The sequence below is a fragment of the Haemorhous mexicanus genome, chromosome 2 (genome assembly GCF_027477595.1).
Source record: "Haemorhous mexicanus isolate bHaeMex1 chromosome 2, bHaeMex1.pri, whole genome shotgun sequence".
Classification (NCBI taxonomy): domain Eukaryota; kingdom Metazoa; phylum Chordata; class Aves; order Passeriformes; family Fringillidae; genus Haemorhous; species Haemorhous mexicanus.
The window spans coordinates 84,878,121-84,896,552 of NC_082342.1; the positions used below are offsets into that span (position 1 = coordinate 84,878,121).

At 37.7% G+C, this 18,432-nt stretch overlaps 1 protein-coding gene across 2 annotated transcripts; it reads left to right on the top strand.

Moving 5' to 3' along the window:
- The first annotated feature begins 262 nt into the window (after nt 1-262).
- Nucleotides 263-17,824, top strand: LOC132323746 (protein-lysine methyltransferase METTL21E-like). 2 transcript variants are annotated; one of them, XM_059839314.1, is made up of 6 exons: nt 263-462; nt 2,158-2,242; nt 9,818-9,896; nt 10,843-11,000; nt 13,468-13,585; nt 14,495-17,824. In XM_059839314.1, exons 2-6 carry the CDS (start codon nt 2,240-2,242, stop codon nt 14,917-14,919), a joined length of 783 nt encoding a protein of 260 aa, XP_059695297.1. In that variant the 5' UTR covers nt 263-462; nt 2,158-2,239; the 3' UTR covers nt 14,920-17,824. The 2 variants fall into 2 exon arrangements, with proteins under 2 accessions (XP_059695297.1, XP_059695298.1); XM_059839315.1 differs by lacking the exon at nt 9,818-9,896 and having other exon boundaries at nt 267-462.
- Nucleotides 17,825-18,432: the final 608 nt, after the last annotated feature.

The following is an 18,432-nucleotide window of genomic DNA, read 5'->3' on the forward strand; positions in this document are numbered from 1 at the left end:
AGTTCTGCATTCCAACGGGAGCATGAACTCCTATACCACAGCTGCAAAAGCACCCCTTCCCCTTGGCAAATTTTTCTCCTTGAAGACCCTTGTGGCTCTGAAGAATGACTTTGTGTTCTTCAGTTACTTTTTAGTAACAGTGAGGAGTTGCTAACACCCTGCCACTATTTATTTTGTAAACAGTGCTACCGAGTTGGTTACTTTGTGGTTAGAGCTCCCTTGAGTGGGGGGTGTCTCTTGCTGTTACAAAATTGCTCCCTTAAGTAAGGGCTGCGTGGTGCCCTCTTTGTGCTCGGGCTGCAGCTGTCGGGATTTGTGATTGCTCCCGGTGTGGGGATGTTGGCACTGTGTGACACTGGCTTCGGAACACGCCTTTGCCTGCGGCTGTCGGGGGGGAAGCCACCGGCAAGATAAGGACTTCGCTGTTGGAGCACCATCTTTGGAAATCTGTGAGAGGTTCAGGTAATGTTGACCAAAATGCGGTGGATGCCAGTGGTGTTTCCCTTGTCTCTGTCTTCTATGCTAAATTAATTTATATAATTTGCTTTAAACAGAGTAACTGAGCTGTTTGGCACTGTTTAGTTGCTTGTAGCACTCCTGAATGCCCATGTTGGACTATTTTAGGTTGCTGTGTTCAGTGCACCTCAGGATATTTTTAGAATGACATAAAAAATGTAGAGGACCACAAAATACAAAGGCTTTGTCCTGTAGGGTGATTTTACCTTTTATTTTGTCTTCTAATGGGAAGACAATCTGCCATTTTTAATACTTCTGATATAGACAACAAGCTGATGAATGTAACATTTTCTGTTTAATATCCCTGTAGTTTCTTATGCCACTTGTTATTCAGAAGATGCATACAAAGACTTTGAATCTCACTGAGTCTCTTTTCTGTTTACTGTCTAACATTGCTATTGCTAAGTTCATGTATAGACATAAATATAATGGCAATATTTTTGTTCTGTGTGCTATGGTGATGTGTAGAAAGCCCCTAAGTTATTTTCTCCTTCAAACAAGATAATGGCTGTTGGTATTGTAGTAGTAAAGTTAAACATTAAACCTGTGTGCCTTTTGTGATATGAAGTCAAGAGAGTAAGGTACATCCTCTCAAACAGGAGAGGGCTGTTCCATACTGTCCTCTTGATCCTGAAGTTTTGAGAGAAAAACCTACCTAAGACTTTGCACTGTGAGGATGATTTGATATTCAGAATATATTCTTATTTTGATTGTCCTTTCTTTTTTTTTTCATTTTTCTTTTTATTGTTTGGCCCCACTATGATGAGATACTCTTTTAGTCATTGCCTTATTTAATTGCATCCCTATTGAGTGTTTAGACATCTGTAGATTATTAACTATATGCTACCTGTAACCATCCTGGCAAAAATCAGTCAAATTTCCATGTAAGAGTGGACATTTAAAAATCATATCAAAGTATCAAAAATAATCAAAGCACTATGTGGTTTTTTTTGTTTTGGGGTGGGTTTTTTTTAGGTTGTTGTTTTGTTTTGGTTTTTTTTTTCCTGTGAACTCAGTGTTCTTTCTGATTGTAAAATATCAAGAATTGGAGACTATTTGTTGTCTGCAGACAGCTGATAATGGTATTGTTCTCTGTCCCACTTTTCCTACTAGTTTTTTCTCCTGCATGCTCCTGTTCATATAGGCATGTATTCTTTCTGTTCAGCATGTTATTTGTAGATCCTGCTCCCTTATTCTCACGCCCAGCTTTTACTGTTAGATTGTTTCCTTCCCTTCCAAACCAGTTAATTATTTAAACAAGATTAGATCATATTGTTGCAATTTTTCTTCTCTCTCAAGAATTTGATTCTACTTTTCCTTTCAATCCTTTATAAGCCTACCAAACCTGATTTTGATTCTAACTTTAAAATTTCATAAAATAGATTTAAACATTAATCAAAACTTTGGTTTTTTTTTTTTTTAATCTGTTCTTTTTCCTTTGTGAGAATATAACAGTTGAACTAGTTTGCTGTGTCTTGTACTTTTATGCCTTGAATATTGATACTTGTGTCTTCATGTCTTTACTATCAATAGAAGTAAATTGTAGCATAATACATGTAATTTTTTTTTTAAATGAAGCTTATGTGTGAAAGAAGAAATAAAGTAATTTAATTGAGACAGACTTGTGTTTCTCTGTCTTAGGGTTTGTGGCATAGTATGGATCTGACATCATCACAGCATCATCATCTACAAAATCAAGGGGTCAGAGAATTCAAAAGACAAGATGGTAAAATGTTTCTTATTTCACTATGTTTCTTTGTTGCGCTTGAGAATATAAGTATGAGAAACAAAGTGTCTTGCTGACAATGAGCTATCTTCTAATTAATAATTTTCTGAAGAACTGTGTTGATGGCATTTGTACAGAAAATGCAACAGATAGCACTGTTGTAGTATGCTAGCAATGCACGAGGTATTTCAAGTGTGTTATACCTTCATACTCTTGTCCTGGCAGCTTCCTGCTGGTGCCTGACATCATCCTCCAGTTACTTGTCTGTGTCTGGTTCCAAGGAATGATGCTTGACTATGATCAAGCTTTTCAGACAGGTTTGTTTACAGGCTGTCAGTTAGGAGAATTGATTGTTACAAGCCTGATTTCTGCATGGACATCCTCAGACCCTACCTTCAAATACCTTCAGGGGCTGTTGGCAGTGTTTTCTCTGAAGCACTTTCATGGCTGGACATCTCTGAGGATTCTAAAGCTTCATAAATAGTCCCCTTTTTAGTGGTTCCCAGGAGTAGACAAGGTATTAAGACAAATGCATATGTTTTGCAATGGGATCTAGTTATGTTCTACAGCTGAGTGCAAAAGGTGGACATTTGAATAGTTATTTTATTTTTCATAATATTTTTGTGTAATATCTCAGCTGAGTTATGGTCTTTGTAGAGCCAGGTAGTTCTCTTCCATGTCTATAAACATTATTCTAAGACAATGAGGAGACAGGAATTGGATATCTTTACAGACTTTGCCATCTTAAATTCCGTGCCAGGTTCTGGAGGTGGAAGGGTGCTGAACCTGATGCATGGAGATTTACCTGCTGGATTAATTTGAGCCTGTGCCTTCCTTGTTCTCATCCTTTTTCTCTACTGCCTTCCCCATTCCTATCTCATTATTTCACCTACCCAGTCCCAATATCTGTTTCTCAGGGTTCTTATTCTAGTTCAGTCTCTTTGCAAGTTTCAGTTATAGGATCATAGACTCACAAAATGGTTTGGGTTGGAAAGAGCTTTAAAGACCATCTGGTTGTAAACCCCCTGCCAAGGTCAGGGACACTTTCCACTAGACCAGGTTGCTCAAGGCCCCATCCAACCTGGCCTTGAACACTCCTAGGGATGGAGCATCCATAATTTCTCTGGGCAACCTCTTCCAGTATTGGACCACCCTCACAGTCTCAGCTTTTTATATTTGGTGCTTTCCCCTTTGCTTATTAATTTACTTGTCACACATTCTCCAGTTTAAAACTCCTTGTTTTTGCTCATGATTCCCATTACTACCGGTTCTCAGTTCACAGGTCAGTCCTCACCCAGTCTGATCATTCCTTTTGTGGCTTTAAACAATCAGTTCTCCACATCTGCATTGTTAGATGTCTCTCTTTCCTCACATAATTTCTCCTATTAGCTTTAACTCTCCTTGGCTAAATGTTTCTGAGACCAGATGCTACCACTCCTGTCTTAATTTCTTGGGAAACTGAATTACTTTACCCTAGTTGCATTATGTAAATTCACCCCAGAATAATTTTATCTCTGAGACAAAAGGAGAAGAACAAGTTTGCAAGGTGTACTTGTCCTTGACAGTCCATCGTCTCACTTCACTTGGCCATGGCTCAGTTTTCAATCCATGAATACCTGAGAAAATGCTGACCTAGTAACCTTCTCGTAAATCCTGACATTTTAGAAGGGACAGGCTCCTTCTACTTGCCCTGCCTGACAGATGTCCTAATTGATGACAATTTTGACCATCATTTCAAGCATCTTGGTGGAGTCCAGAGCGGCGCCTAAATTGGGACATACTTGGAATGGAGCCGAGTGAAAAGCATCCTAACCCTGTAACTTACAATTTAAGATAATTCAGCTGGGAGGAAGTAGTGCTGTAGCACCTTGTTCATATTTCCTGGGTTACTTCTAGAGATACTTCTCATCTCTCTCATTCTCTTCTGTACTGATGCTTTTTCACTAACTTCAAAGGCTTTGTGGTAAAATGTGAAGAACATCCTGAGACCTGAGGATGGACCCCAAGTTTGCCTCTTCACAACTGAGTGCCTGATTTGTAGTTGGACTTTTCCTTTCTTCTTATCCTTCTAGTGTGATTCTTGCAATCCTGGTTTCCTGCTGGTTCATCTTATTAATTTAAAACTTCCCTGTTGTCTTTCTCTCCCCTCAATAAGTAGACACACTGTTTTTGCTTAAGCCATTTCTAAACTCAAGTGAACTCTTGTGCATGGATAGAACAGAAGTTGGAGGCAACACTCAAATAATCAAAGCATACATTACCTTTGTAGGGAAGTCAGCAACTTATTCTTCCCTCTCAGTGATGTGCACGTCTTTCCTATTTTCACTTTAGTCTTTGCAGTACCTGTATTTTGACAATAAATAATATATCTCAGCTTCCACATAAGAAAAGTGGTATGACTGCATGGGTTGGTGTTCAGGTCCTTTATGCAAAGGAATATTTTAGAAATCAAGGATTACTGATAGCTGAATACTGACAGCATTTTTTTTAGGACTCTTCCTATCTGTCAGGAAGTTAGCTGCCTTTTATAATGTATATTAGACCATCTAATTTAAGAACAGTGTCTGCTTTGCAGTCAAAGGGACATAATTTAGTTATTTTTAGAAAGTAAGTAGCTTCTGAGCCTAGACTTGGAGATGTTTTCAATGACAGACAAACATGATGAAGTAACAAGGGAAGTACTTGGCAAACTTGAATTCATTATGTGTTCATGGAATAAAATGACTACAGTACTTCTATTTTCAGCCATTTAATGGTTTTTAGATGACCTTTGACTTGGCTAGGGCTGGGATATCAGTGTTTTAAATTTGAAACTGAAAACACGCCTCTCAAACCTGGGTGAATACATTGACTGGATACTATGAGCAAACCCTTCTCTTGTTCCTGTGCCCTCATGGTCTGGGCTAAGTGCATCTTGTCTCCTGGCTGAGAAGAGTCTGCCTGTGGGTTGCAGTTTTGTATATGTGCATTTCAAAGCATCAAGTTTCAAGCATTTTGTTATCCTCACATGATATCTCAGATTGATCAATGCAATACATGCCTCCATGGCCATCACTTCAGCAGACAGAGTTTGAAATGAGTGTAGTGGAATGCCTACACTTATGTGATGACATCCCTTTTTGTAGGTAGGGATGAAGTAAGGAAAAATTAACTGTGCACTTTAGACATACTGGAAAGGTACTTTTCTTTATATTCTTAGAAAGGTGTAGGTTACATCTGACTTCTGTGAAGTCAAGAGCACAATTAGCTTTGCCTCCTAACGCTTTCCTCTGAGAGCCCTTAGGCTGAAATGGAATAAAATAGAAATAAGTGGAAGGAAATAAAAACACTAAAGTGATCCTGCCTGAAATTTAGGGACTATGTTGTGATTCAGGATTGTGTATGTTTCCACAGAGCCATCTGTAGTGCTTGTAGGACTAGGGCTCTGACCCTGACATGTACTAGCTCAGTAAAAATTCTGACACTCCAGAGTCCCTTACTATTGTGACCCGTATGTAATTTTAGGATAAATTTGGTCTGAGCCATTGGAAATACCCATGTGGATTTATTGGGATACCTTTGGATAATTTCTATCAGGGAAGTAATGTAACTCTTCTCCAGTCATCTCTTACAGTCACAGAACTAGTTGCAGGTTTGTTCCCTTCCTGATCTTTTTGCAGGTATCCTCTTGACGTTGGGATATATAGATAGTGACAATATATTTTTAAAATATAAACTATATCTATTATGCATATTATTTCCACATTATATAAATAAAATACATCTTAGATATTTAGTTTGGGTGACTCCACTCCTGTGTGTCCAGAGTGGGGGGTGATGTGAATGGTCCTGGATATTATGAATTCTTGGAATGTCTTGGAAACTCTCTAGGGTCACTCAATCAGTAATATCAGCACAGGTAGTCCTCCTTTCCAGAGCCAATTGCTGGTTAGTCATAGAGGAATCATCTTCACAGCTATTGATGCACGGTATTAAATATTTGTAAGGACAAGTCTAAATGGTAAACTTTAAATCTAAACTCTACAGGTGAGAACATACTCCTTCTGAAGATGGGAGAATATGTTGCTGTAGGGTTGAACTTTGTCAGGGCAAGTTCATGCAGAAGACTTGGATTCATTCCTTTTGCCAGCTGGAGAAAATCCATCAAAGCAGGCGAGAAGCAGATGACTGGATCTTATTTCCTTATGACATTGGGCTGTGACACCATGTGACCTCCTGAGATTAAGCAGAGTCAGGCCAACACTCAAAAGAGACTAATATGTTTTTTTCTTTCCTGTAGGCTGTTCCCATGAATCAATGGGTGAAAATACTTTTTTCTGAATGAATGCTTCTTCTAATCCACTAGCAAATACTTGGAGTATGTTTTGTTACTCTATGTGTTTTTTGTGAATGAGGTCTGAAAATGGAGATATTGAATGCTAGTATATTCTTCACATCTTTCGTGGTGGAAGGGTCCTTTTACTTTTTTAGTTATGTCTTAGTTCAGGTATCTAGATTTTATGTGACAAATGGTGTAAATAGCTGATCATGTAGCTTGTTTCTAAGGTAATATTTCTACTAATTCTAAGCAAAATTGTGCACATAAAGATTGCCTTAATTTTATAGAAAAAAGATGCTGCAGTTTGCAATTTTTTCCATTCTAACCTGGTCTATTTCCTGTTATTTTCTTTCTATCTTCCCTTCCCTACTTAAAGGGCTTCTCCAGTTTTCTCTTAGCAGAACTCACATAATTCTCTTAGGTTTTTGTTCTAACACATAGCATTTTAGCATTTGTTTAGCATGATGTGTCAATGTGTCAGCAAAATTCTCTGGTTCCCTACACAGGATTTTGCAGCTTGACACACATTTCTGTAACTAACCTGCCACTGGCTTCACAACTCCAGTTTTCCACATGATTAGTACATCTCTTTGGAAAACTTTGCATTTCAGTTGCTTTGCCTTTGAGAATGATGTTTAGGTATTTGAAGTCGTTGATTCAGTGCAAAATGTGTCAAAAGTACATGAGGTTTTCCCTCAGTCCTGATATTAGTGTAAAATCAAGGGAGCTCATGGAACATGCTCCAAAGGCATTAGACTTACACAATAAGCAATGCTTTATCTAAAATATTCCCAAGGACACTGTAAGTAATTAACCTCTTAGGCAAAAACTCTTAAGAGACTTGAAGGTATTCTTGAAGGATTTGGGGCACCTGTAGAGGTAACTTTTTGTACACAAGTTCAAAACAAAGGAGTTCACTATGTTTCACTAAGAAAAATGATCTCAATTTCTATATGTTACCTTGACTGGATCAAAATGCCTCATATTTCTGTAAATAAGGTTCTGGCACTAGAAACTCCAGTGGCTTCTGTGTTTGCTCATGCAAACATGAATAGGCTGAAGAAAATAGTTCTGTGTGTATACCACTTGCACACTTCTTCACATCAAAGAGGAGGGGTGAGAGCAAACCCATCTTGTCAAACACAGCCTGGGTGTTTGTCTTCTTCTGGCTCTGTGGAGAAGGGAGGAGCCAATCCTGGCAGACTTTTCAGTTGTGATGGTTCAGTATCTGTGCTCCAGTAGTATTGCTGGAAATGCCCATTATGCCCTTCCATTCTTACAAGAATTGATAGCCAGGTCAGTCAAGCCTCCTCTTCTCTTATCCTAACCTATTCTACTGATGGGTAATCTCTTTTTCTTTAAAATGTCATTAGAGTCCATTCATTGACTCATAAGTTCAGGGCTTTTTTTTTTTCTGAACAAGAGAATATTCACTTACACAGAGGTAAACACTTCCAGGAGAATAACTCCCTTTCAGCTTTTTACACCTGCTATCAAGGAACTAGTTTGATCAAAGTACCAGCAGAATTTCCTTAATGTTTTCAGGTATTGAAAAAGTTCACCTCATTAGGATTTTACTTACTGTTACAACTGTTTTTGGGTCACTTAAAACATTTCCCACTAGTTCTTTATTTTTCTGTTCTCAGTGCTTTGAGGGCAGTTACAGAAGAAATAACTTATTTCCTTTTGTGCACTCCCACAAGAAGTTGTTCTGAAAGATAAGAAGCAGCAGAGGAGTGTTTCTTGCTGTTCAAAGGGAAACCTGTACAAAATAAGTGAATCTGACTAAAATTCTGCACTCCTTATTTGTCAGCACTCTTTTTGTTAGGATCATTAATGTCCTGGTTCTGATAAAGTTTCTCCTTTGGGCCTTGTCTAACATATGGTAGCTCTGATGAAACAGATATTATTTTTGATTCTTCAAAATAGTAGTGTTTTCTTAAAGGGAAAAAAAAAAAAAAAACCCCACATAAACTTCTCCAGATAAGCCACCTGGAAGTTTACCAAAAGGATAAGATGGGCAAAAATTCAAGAGGTGTTATTGATCAGTAGATTTGGGATTCTTCTTTCAGAGTACAGACAGTGCTGAGGAAGAGAGTGGTTACAAACTCTGTTAGTGTAGGTGCTATGCAAACCTGGAGTAGAAAGTTTGCTGATCCTGCAGGGAATAGGTGGGAAATGTTTATTGAGTGCTAGAGGGGCAGCTGTAATACTGCTAAAGTTTTATAGATCTTCTTGCAGGAGCTTTATAAGTTAAGACCTAATAAGTTACCAGCTTCTCAACAAAATTGGATCCAAAACAGATGTCAAGGGAGGAAAATCCAGAAAAATGGTTGTAATTGAAAGGTAATAGAAAGAATAGCTTTTACTTCCACAGTCTGTAATGATCACAGAACAAGATCAGTCTGCTCTAAGCAATCGGAGAAGATTAAAAGCAGTCTATATCTGGTATGCTTGGAAACAGGATGATCTATTAAATACACTTATGATATGTGTAATAAGACAGCTTTTTATTATTTCTTTCATAAGAGAAAGATTAATTTTGCCCTGAAGTAGCATTTCCCTGGCACTTAGCTCATGTTTTTCAAGATCTCCCTGATTACAGGCACAGTGATGCATGTGTTTTCTCCCCGGTTAACATCAGAGGCTTGAAGAGGCTGACACATACTGCTTGTTTCCCAACATCTTAAAAGACCACAGTTTCAATGTTGGGCCTTTTATTTTTATATTAATAAAATTTGTGAAAACTTTTTTTCCTAGTAGTATATGCATGATATTATTTTTAATTTTGTTGTATCCTGTGATTAGGGTTCTTCCCCCCTGCAATAGATTCCACAAGTACTGTGGTTGGTTAGTCTGTTTTTATGGTTTTTGTGTCTTAGAATCAACATAACAAATCCAATTTTTTTTTCTTCCTCATTTGCTGCTATTCTCTACTTTCCTGTGATGCTGATATTTTAATTTACAAGCTTAAAGCACTGGCTAATAAGTTTGAGCAGCTTCTTGATGTCTTTTTGTGTGGTATAATGTTTTTCTTTGTTCACCCCTGCTTTTGTTCCTTGGAACAAGGAAGGAAGAGTGACTTTGTCTATAAGTTATCATAATAAAAATACTGGGGCATAGGACAATATAAATGACAACACTTGGGGTCTTTATGTCCTGTGAATGCAGTGATTCAAGGGGGAAGAAAATGTGAAGAATCTTCAGTTGAGCAAAGTCTTTTATGTTGATGAAAGCATAAATGGTTTCATTTCCAGACCCAGCAGATCCCAAAATTAATATCTGTGATTTTGATGGGAGCTTCAGGCTTGATACAGAAACTCTGCTTTGGACAAGGTGGTAACTGAGTTATCTAAATCTCTAACATGCTTTCTAGAAGGTGTAGCTTGTAAACATGTTTTTCTTTCACTGGTTTGCCAACAGACCATAGTTGTCTGTGAAAGCAAAATTCCCGTGAAAACTTGGAATGAATCTAGGCTTTGCTTAGAAAATGCTCTAGACAGTTTCACTTACATATTGTTTTCTGACATTGTGGTGCAGTTTTGTGTGATGATGGCAAAACTGAAACTAGCTTGGTATTCTGCTAAAAAGGAATGAATCCTCTCCTGTTAGAACAGTTATCCAGGATTTTGTTAGCTATCATAAATAGGCTTTGCTTAGCAACAGGGATGGCATTCAGGATATCAAGCCAACTGGAAAGAATCCCTCTGACACAGCTCTGTTGGGGTGGGTGGATAAGCTTTCCTGACAACACAAGTGCTTTCACTCCTGTCTGTCATAATTTGTGTTGCTAGGATCTGTTTCACAAGTTTTGTGACAGACTTATAAACAATATTCTGGCTCCTTTTGTTTACTGTCAGAAAGAACCAGAATATGGGGAAAGTGAACAGTAAGTAAAAGGATACGGAGAATAATGAAAAATCCAGGTGCATAAGGCTGTGGGTGTCTTTACTAGGGCAGCTGTTCTTGAAGGGAAAAAGAAATTTTAAAATTTCCTTTGGGTTTCTGAAATAGAAAACAATGTATGCTAACATTCCCCTTCTTTACTTTTTATGAACTTGGCTGCTTCAGTGAGACATGAAAGAAGTTATTTAGTCACACTGAAAATTTCAATTAGAATTCAGGAGAATAGCTGTGTACCATGCTAAACATTAATGGTAAAATGTATTTTATTCACAGATGTAAGTTATATTCTTGCTTCCAAATCAGCTTTTCAATATGAATTGATAATTGTATTATCAGTCCGCTCAGCCTCTTTCACCTTTTATACTTTTGCTTCCAGGGGAAAGAGAAGATGAACAGATAGTTGCAGAAATCATGGAGAGGCGTTTCTTTCCTGACCATATAGCTTATAAGACCTGGGAAGGCTTTCACTTTGCTGGCCATGAGATAAGAATTACAGAAGCCACTGATTGTTATGGGGCAGTCGTCTGGCCATCGGTACAATATTTTTGTAGTACAGCTATTTTTCATTTTTGGAACTATCTAGCACTTTAAGATTTGTTTTGTATAATAAATAGACTTTTTATGTGTTATAAACCCAAGGAAATAATTCTGTGCTTCTCTGTCTCTGTTTTGCAAATCCCAAACCTGAATTTAACCTGGTTTTGTGTGGATTTATGTTTCTCAAAGCTTACTTGGTATTTCTTGTGCATGTCCCAATCATCCAAAGTGTATGATCTTGTGCCCCCTCCTTGCTTGCCAGTAGCTTTTAATTCTATTAGCCAATTACAAGCATATTTTGAAAGAAATATGGCAGTTTTATGATGATTGCATTTCTGTACATTTTATAAATACAGATGGCTGTGTAGCAGGCAGATCCAGGTTGCAGAAACAACTGTGATACGAGCTCACAAGGTGTTATCACTCATAGAAGCTATTCAACCTACTCATGTAAGAACAAATTTACCTTGTTAATACACAGACATGGGAAAATGCTCAGCTGGAGATTTCAGTTTCTTTAACAGCTGGAAATCTAGTTGGAGAGAACCATTGTCCTTGGCTCTTGATATAAGAACCATCAACACATTCACCATACAAGTACTCTTCTTCAGGTTTTGAATATGTACAATGCAGCAAACTTACTGTTTTGAAGTAATTAAGACTGAAAGAAATCTCCAGGGAGGTGCCATGATACATGATGAAATTTGTGTCCCTGAAGGAGAGACCCAGGATGCTCCATTTCTTTAACAACTGGCTCAGCCTCCTAGGATCATACTGTTTTTTAGAAGTATGACCATAGTTCAGCTGAGGATAGTTGTCCTACTCTTCTGCTTTGAAGTCCGAATGATATTCCTGGTCTTAGGAGACCTGTACCAGTCATCTGTACTATATGTTTTGATGACCTCAGTGTATGTCTTTGTGGAAAATTTGGCTGACTAAAAATTGTTCACACAAAACCATGGACTTCAATGAAAAACAAATATTTTTCTTTTCTGGAAGGGCTTAGGCAGTTTTGTTGTGGAAGGAAGACAACCCTTCGATCTCTGTCTCTTGATGTTCTCCCTTCCACTTCCATCCAGCCGTACTTGAAATCTTCTGAAAAACGTCAGCCAAATTTTTCGAGAGTGCAGAAGCTTTAAGGAAAGAAAAGTTTCTGCATGTTTCATGGAAAGGAATGCAGATTTCAAAGTTTCCCTGATTTAACCTTCAGAAAGTTTGATTATGCTAGCCAGTTTCTACAATAGAGTACGGCAAAACCCTGAGGGAAGGAATTATAGGAATTAATGTAACGTGGAGGAAATCCTAATATAAGGTCAAATATAATGTCAATAGAATGTCAAATATCAGATCCAGACTTTAGGAACCTGACTTTAATTATTCCTGATTCTCACAGACTGATTTCTATATCAGTGCTGTTGATTAAATTATATATGTAAGTTCAGATTACCTTCTCTTCTGTGCTCTGAATTAAGAGGTAGAAAAAACCCCCTTTGTTTTACTTTCTAGCATGTTAACACTGGGTCAGCAGTCCCCCTGCTCCTTTCATTCTCATTCATAATTAGTTTAAAGCAAAACTAATTTTTCTGTGCCAGAGAAGGCTGCTAATGATTGCCTTTCCAAACGATCATCTGTATTGTGAGAGGATGTAGCAATCATCTTATTTGTCAATAGAGATTTTATAGCTATCAAAGTCTGAGAAAAATATGGAAGTAAATATGGAAACTATCTTTATGAGAGAAATAAAATCAACAATTTTTATTTAACCAGTGATCTAAAACTCACTGGTCATTTTGAGATAGGGCAGAAAAGCTGAAGAAGATTTTTAATCACTTTAAGATTAACTGATCAGTTAATCACTTTATATATACATGTGTAAGGAGTCATGTAAATGTTATTTTTGGCTATATTTACTATGAAAGTTTGCTAAGCTTAACAAGGTAAGAAAATAGAAACTGCAAACAAACTGGACCAGAAGAAAAGGGTGTAAATCTATGGTCCCTTTTGAACCCTAACAATAATTAATTATTCCCAGAAATAACGGAATATTGGAAGAACTTAACGAGGCTTGTTGTGGATTTTCTCTCAGAAGCAGTCTTTATATCAAGATGTTTTTGTGAAGGACATATTTTATCTCAACCAGAAGTAAGTCCAGTTATAAGCAGGAATTGATGACTGGAATTTTACAAATCATGTCATGTGTTGTGACAGATTATCTAATTGTAGTTGCTCCTTCTGTCTGTAATAATTCACAGACCTATATGGAGGCCTTTTGTAGCCTTTGTTTTGTGACCTATAGAGCCCAAAGATCATGGTGAACTCTGGTCCTTTAGGGACAGTGCTTGAATGAAAATTGCTCATTTGAACAGACAACTTTTTTGCATGCTTTTAAATGACAATTCATATTTAATAAAGGGATTTAGTTCATTATTTTGTTCAGTATGTTCATACATTTCCTCCCCTACAGGCTCTTGTTCTGTGTTATTATTTGGAAACTCATTCTAAACAATGCAATTTGGTTGACAAAAATGTGATTGAAATTGGAGCTGGAACTGGCTTGGTCTCCATAGTAGCCAGTTTGCTGGGTGAGTATGTGACATTTCTCTTAAGCTCTTGGAAACACCTCTCAGATGAATTGTGGAGGACAAATGATGTGGCTTGGTTCTTCTAAGAGACTGTAGCTTGAAAGTTTCCAAGAGCAAGAAATAGTAGCTTCTAAAAGGCTTGTTTGGAAACATGCTTTGGTGGTTTTTTTTCTGGGAGTGTATTGATACAATAAAGGAGGTCCCAGTAGATATGTTGTCATTAACCATGTTAAACTGGGGATCAAAATAAAAAATTAGTGGCTTTGCAGGGTATCAGTGGCAAATAGATTGAGCCAGATGTAGGTAAGACCAGCGCATCCCCTTTCTTTGACCAAACAGCTCTTGGATGCTAGGTCACCTTCTATCCAATTCTATCCATTTGTGTTTCAGTATTTCCCTTCAGCAACTTGATCTCTCTGCTACAGACATTGTTGTGTTTTCTCTCATGGCACCCTATTCATCTCCAAGAATAATCCAGGTCAGTGGGTTCTGCATTTTAACAGAACTTTAGCTTTTGGTAGTCTGAGAAAGCTTCTTGTGTGAGAAGGGAAGAACCTGAGGTAATGCTTATATCTCATGCTGACTTCTTGGATTCAGTAATGGTATTCATCAATCATCAGTCAGCCACTGTACTTTTAACCAATGTGATGATATCAAAATACAGTAAGTATCTGATTTCTCCCCACTAGTTGCATTTTGGTGGCAATCTGTAGAGTAGAACTACAAGGAAGAAAATATTTATTTTAAGCACAATATTTAAGAGTTATTGGGAGACACTGCATTTTTTTATTGCCCTCAGTGAGAGTTACCTGATAAAAACAGTTCCTTTTGCAGTGGCTTTTGTGAGTGGGCTTTTACTCAAGTGTAGCTGTATATTCAAATATTGTGTTTGTTTTCTCTGTGTCACAGGTGCCTTTGTGACTGCCACAGATTTGCCAGAACTACTGGGAAACCTTCAGTACAACATTCTCCAAAATACAAAGCAGAAATGCAAACACCAGCCTTGTGTTAAGGAGCTGTCTTGGGGAATTGATCTGGAAAAGAACTTTCCTAGGTCTTCCTGCCACTTTGACTACATTATGGCTGCTGATGTAGTTTACCACCATCCATTCCTGGATGAACTCCTCCTAACTTTTGATCACTTGTGCAAGAATGATACTGTTATTCTGTGGGCCATGAAATTTAGGCTGGAGAATGAGAACCGATTTGTGGACAGATTTCAGACACTGTTTGACTTAGAGATGATTTCTAATTTTCCCAGTTTGAACATAGCCTTGTATAAAGCAATGAGGAAAGGCAGGATGAAAGCCAGACCTTCCAAACTGAAGGTCTGAAAGAGAGATATAGGGAGGTGACAGTTGCAGCTGTTCTGCAGCTTTTTCTCTCCTTAATAATTTTCATTTTAGTAGCTGCTGACACTTAAATGAGTGACATTTCTAGAGATAGGTAAAACAAATCATCAAATTCCTAGTGCATTCCTATAAATTCCTAAATTCAATTTGCCAATAGTGATATACACAGAAGAGATAGATCTGTGACAATGTCTTGACTTTTATGTGCTAAGCTGACAACTCTAATAACTTTTACAAGTCTTACCATGATTGTTATGGGTCATATAATGAATATTTCCAGAAGTTTTCAATTACAGCTTTGAACAGTCTCTTATAAGTTTGAACAATTATTTAAAACTTTAGACTATAAATCTTTGTATTTAAAAGTTTTGGTGTTAAATCTGATATTTCCCCATTTTCACTATCATTTTATTCCTTCCTTTGAACACTGTTAATAGGACATTAAATTAGCTGAAAAAAACCTCACCACCTGGAAAACACATTTTTGTGATAAAGGGGTGGAATACATTAATTACTCTTTATGTAATGGTTATGTTTTCATTTTTAAATTTAAATTTAGGGATTCTTCAACACACAGAGCATGTGAGGCAAGAGGGATTTAAAAGTTTTGTTGCTTGAACAAAGGTCTTGTATTAGAGGCATATGACAACCAGCTGCCTTTTACAAAGAATTTTAATTCTTGGTCTGGAGCTCTTCTCCTCCAAAAATAGATGGTCATCTGAACCTGAGGGAGCAACAATGGAAAAGGGCAGTGGCCATCAGGAAAGGAGCTTTGCACTGCTGGCTGCTGGTGGCTGGAGGCAGAAAACTCAACCAGCCTTTCAGGGTGTGGCTGAGGCATGGATAGACTTGGAGATTTGTTTGCTTTTTAGTATGGGCAAACAAAATACTTTCCTCCTAGACACTCAGTACTGCATGCTCCTGTTTTCAGTGGCCTATCCAAGAGTTTTCTTTTGGGTAGATTATTAAAATTTTTCTTTCCACTCACCATACTTTCTGATTCTGTTTGTAGTTGACTTTGAGGCCTTCAAATCTCTTTCAGGTTAGAGAAGAGAGCTTAATCACCTCTACTGTAGCAGGCAACTGCCCTAGTAATGTGGAGGCTCTGGGGTCTGTCAGTATTTGTCTTTTAACTCCTATTTGTATTCTCTCATGGAGGTTTTTATTGTTGACTTCCTGAACATGCTATTGTTTTGGTCTTTGATTGTGGCTGATGCATATTACTTATTTACTCTGTCACAACTCTGGGGCAGAACTGTGGTAAATGTGATGTGAAATGGACTTTTTGTCCCAGCTGAGCATTGGTGCCTGCTGTTAGAGGTGAAGTGTTGCAGAGAGGAGAGGCTGATCTGCAAAACTTTTCCAGTGGGATCTGGATATCCTAGGGCATCCTTGGTGAAACACAAAGGGGGACCCTAGGATAAAACTAAAGCAATCAGTAGCATGTCTTAGCCCAGAAGGAAAATGAAAAGAAAGGGAGTCAAGTCTATTTTTTACCTCTCCTGCTGAGAAATCACATGTGAGATTTTTGGCTTGAAGGTTATTAGACAAAAATCTAATCATTAAATCTCATCAGTAAATTTCCTGTGACAAAGTTTGTAGAGGTAGAATCCTTTATTGGATCAATCAGTATAGCTAGAAAATTAGACTCTATACCAGCTGACAGGGAGTATTATCCCTCCTTACAGAAGTTACTGTGCCCACGTCCTTAGATAATTACAGCTGTAGAAAAGCAGACTGCAGAATGGAAATATTTGGAAATAATTTTCTTTCTACAGTGTGTAATAGAAATAGTTTAGTGTAAGCAAATAAAGAAACAAACAGGGATCACTGCCATTGCTTGAGTTCCTCTCCCTGCTTCCTTCCTCTTAACTTGCTTGCAATCATCGAATCTTCTGCAATTGTAACCATAATCCTTGTACCCAAAAGGACATCTCAGTCTACAAATGTTTCATGGATAAATGGATTGTCACTATAAAATTGTGAAATGACCTTGTGAACTCCAAAATGACGAAGGCAAAAGAGGAAGACTACAGCAAAGCAGTTAAGTGTGATCACTTTTAAATAGCTGTCCTGCTGACTGGCCCTCCTGTTTGAGCCACAGACTGACCCCTGCCGAGCTTCTGCTGAATTCAACAGGAGATGTGTTTGTCAAATGGAGTCAGGATTCAGCACTTTAGGCCCAACAGCTTGTTAATATGTACTGGAATGTAACATCAGCTCTCTTTCTCACAAGTCTGCCTAGCAGTGCTGTGTGAAGCTTCCTGGGAAATCTCTGGTGACTGGCTGCTCCATTGTACAGCCACCTTTTGTCCTCTGGTGTGACAGGCAGGTCATTAGCCATGACCAGTGGAGGGTGAGCTTGTATTTGGCATTTGCCTATGGAGTTTATTTCTGCTCTCAGAGAATAAGTCTCACATAAATGTCAAGTATTACTGACCCTAAAGTCAGTCATAATTTTAATAACCACTCATTCTTTGTTCTAATAGCTCAGATAAAGGATCAAACTGTCATTCAGTGCATTATATTGCTAATACAGATGACATTTGTAGCTGTAGTTTCTGAAAGTCAGGGGGCAAGAAGGTTGGTTAAATTTGTGGGTGAAAGAGCTCCACTTTTAAAGAATGCCAGGGGATCTGCCTATGCTGGTAGGATTTTACAGTCTCTTACAGGGTGCTATGATAATCAAACTAATTTAAGAGATAAATTTAGATGTATAGGTTCAATCCATTCCATGGGGTTTATGTATTTCAACCTAAGAGCAGCAGTATATTTTAGTAACTTGATGGTATTTGCAAAATTTTCCACAAACAATGTGTTTTTCAAGTGCTAATATTTTCAGGAAGGGTTCTTTTTGAATAAAGTGTATGTAGAATTATTACAGTGATTTACTTTGCTGCTTATTTTATGTTTTCGTCAAGTTTTTAACAAATCTTTGCCTTTTCCCTTTTAGAATTAAAGAAACAAACATTTTCAACATTGTAGAGTTTCCATATGGTCATATTTTGGTTTTGTCTCTCTCTTACTGAATTTCAGTTTTGCAGCTCTGAGTTATTTGGTTTTGTTTGCATTATTACACCCACCCACTTGGGTTTTTACCTCTTATAACTGCTGTAAGAAAAAGCTGCAGCTGCTGAAAATTTAGGAAAAAAAAATTCAAATGGCAGTGCAGATCTACTGTGCAAACCTAATTTTCATTTAGAAGCAGTAATGGAGCCCCAGCCTAAGAAATACAACTGCTAAAAATACCCAAATAACTACCCCTGGCCCAAATGGTAGTTGAATGATGCACAACTCATATTGGTCATTATAAAAGCACTAGTCAGTGCTAGGTGAGCAAAAAAGACCAAAGAACACCAGGTGTGTCCTCCTGAATGGATCTTCACTTCCAGTCACACTGAGTATGTCAGGTGGCTGAGTCATCTGAAGAAATAGTACATATACCAAATAACCCAGGACCTTGAAACCTAAATGGATTTAGAAGTCACCAATTTA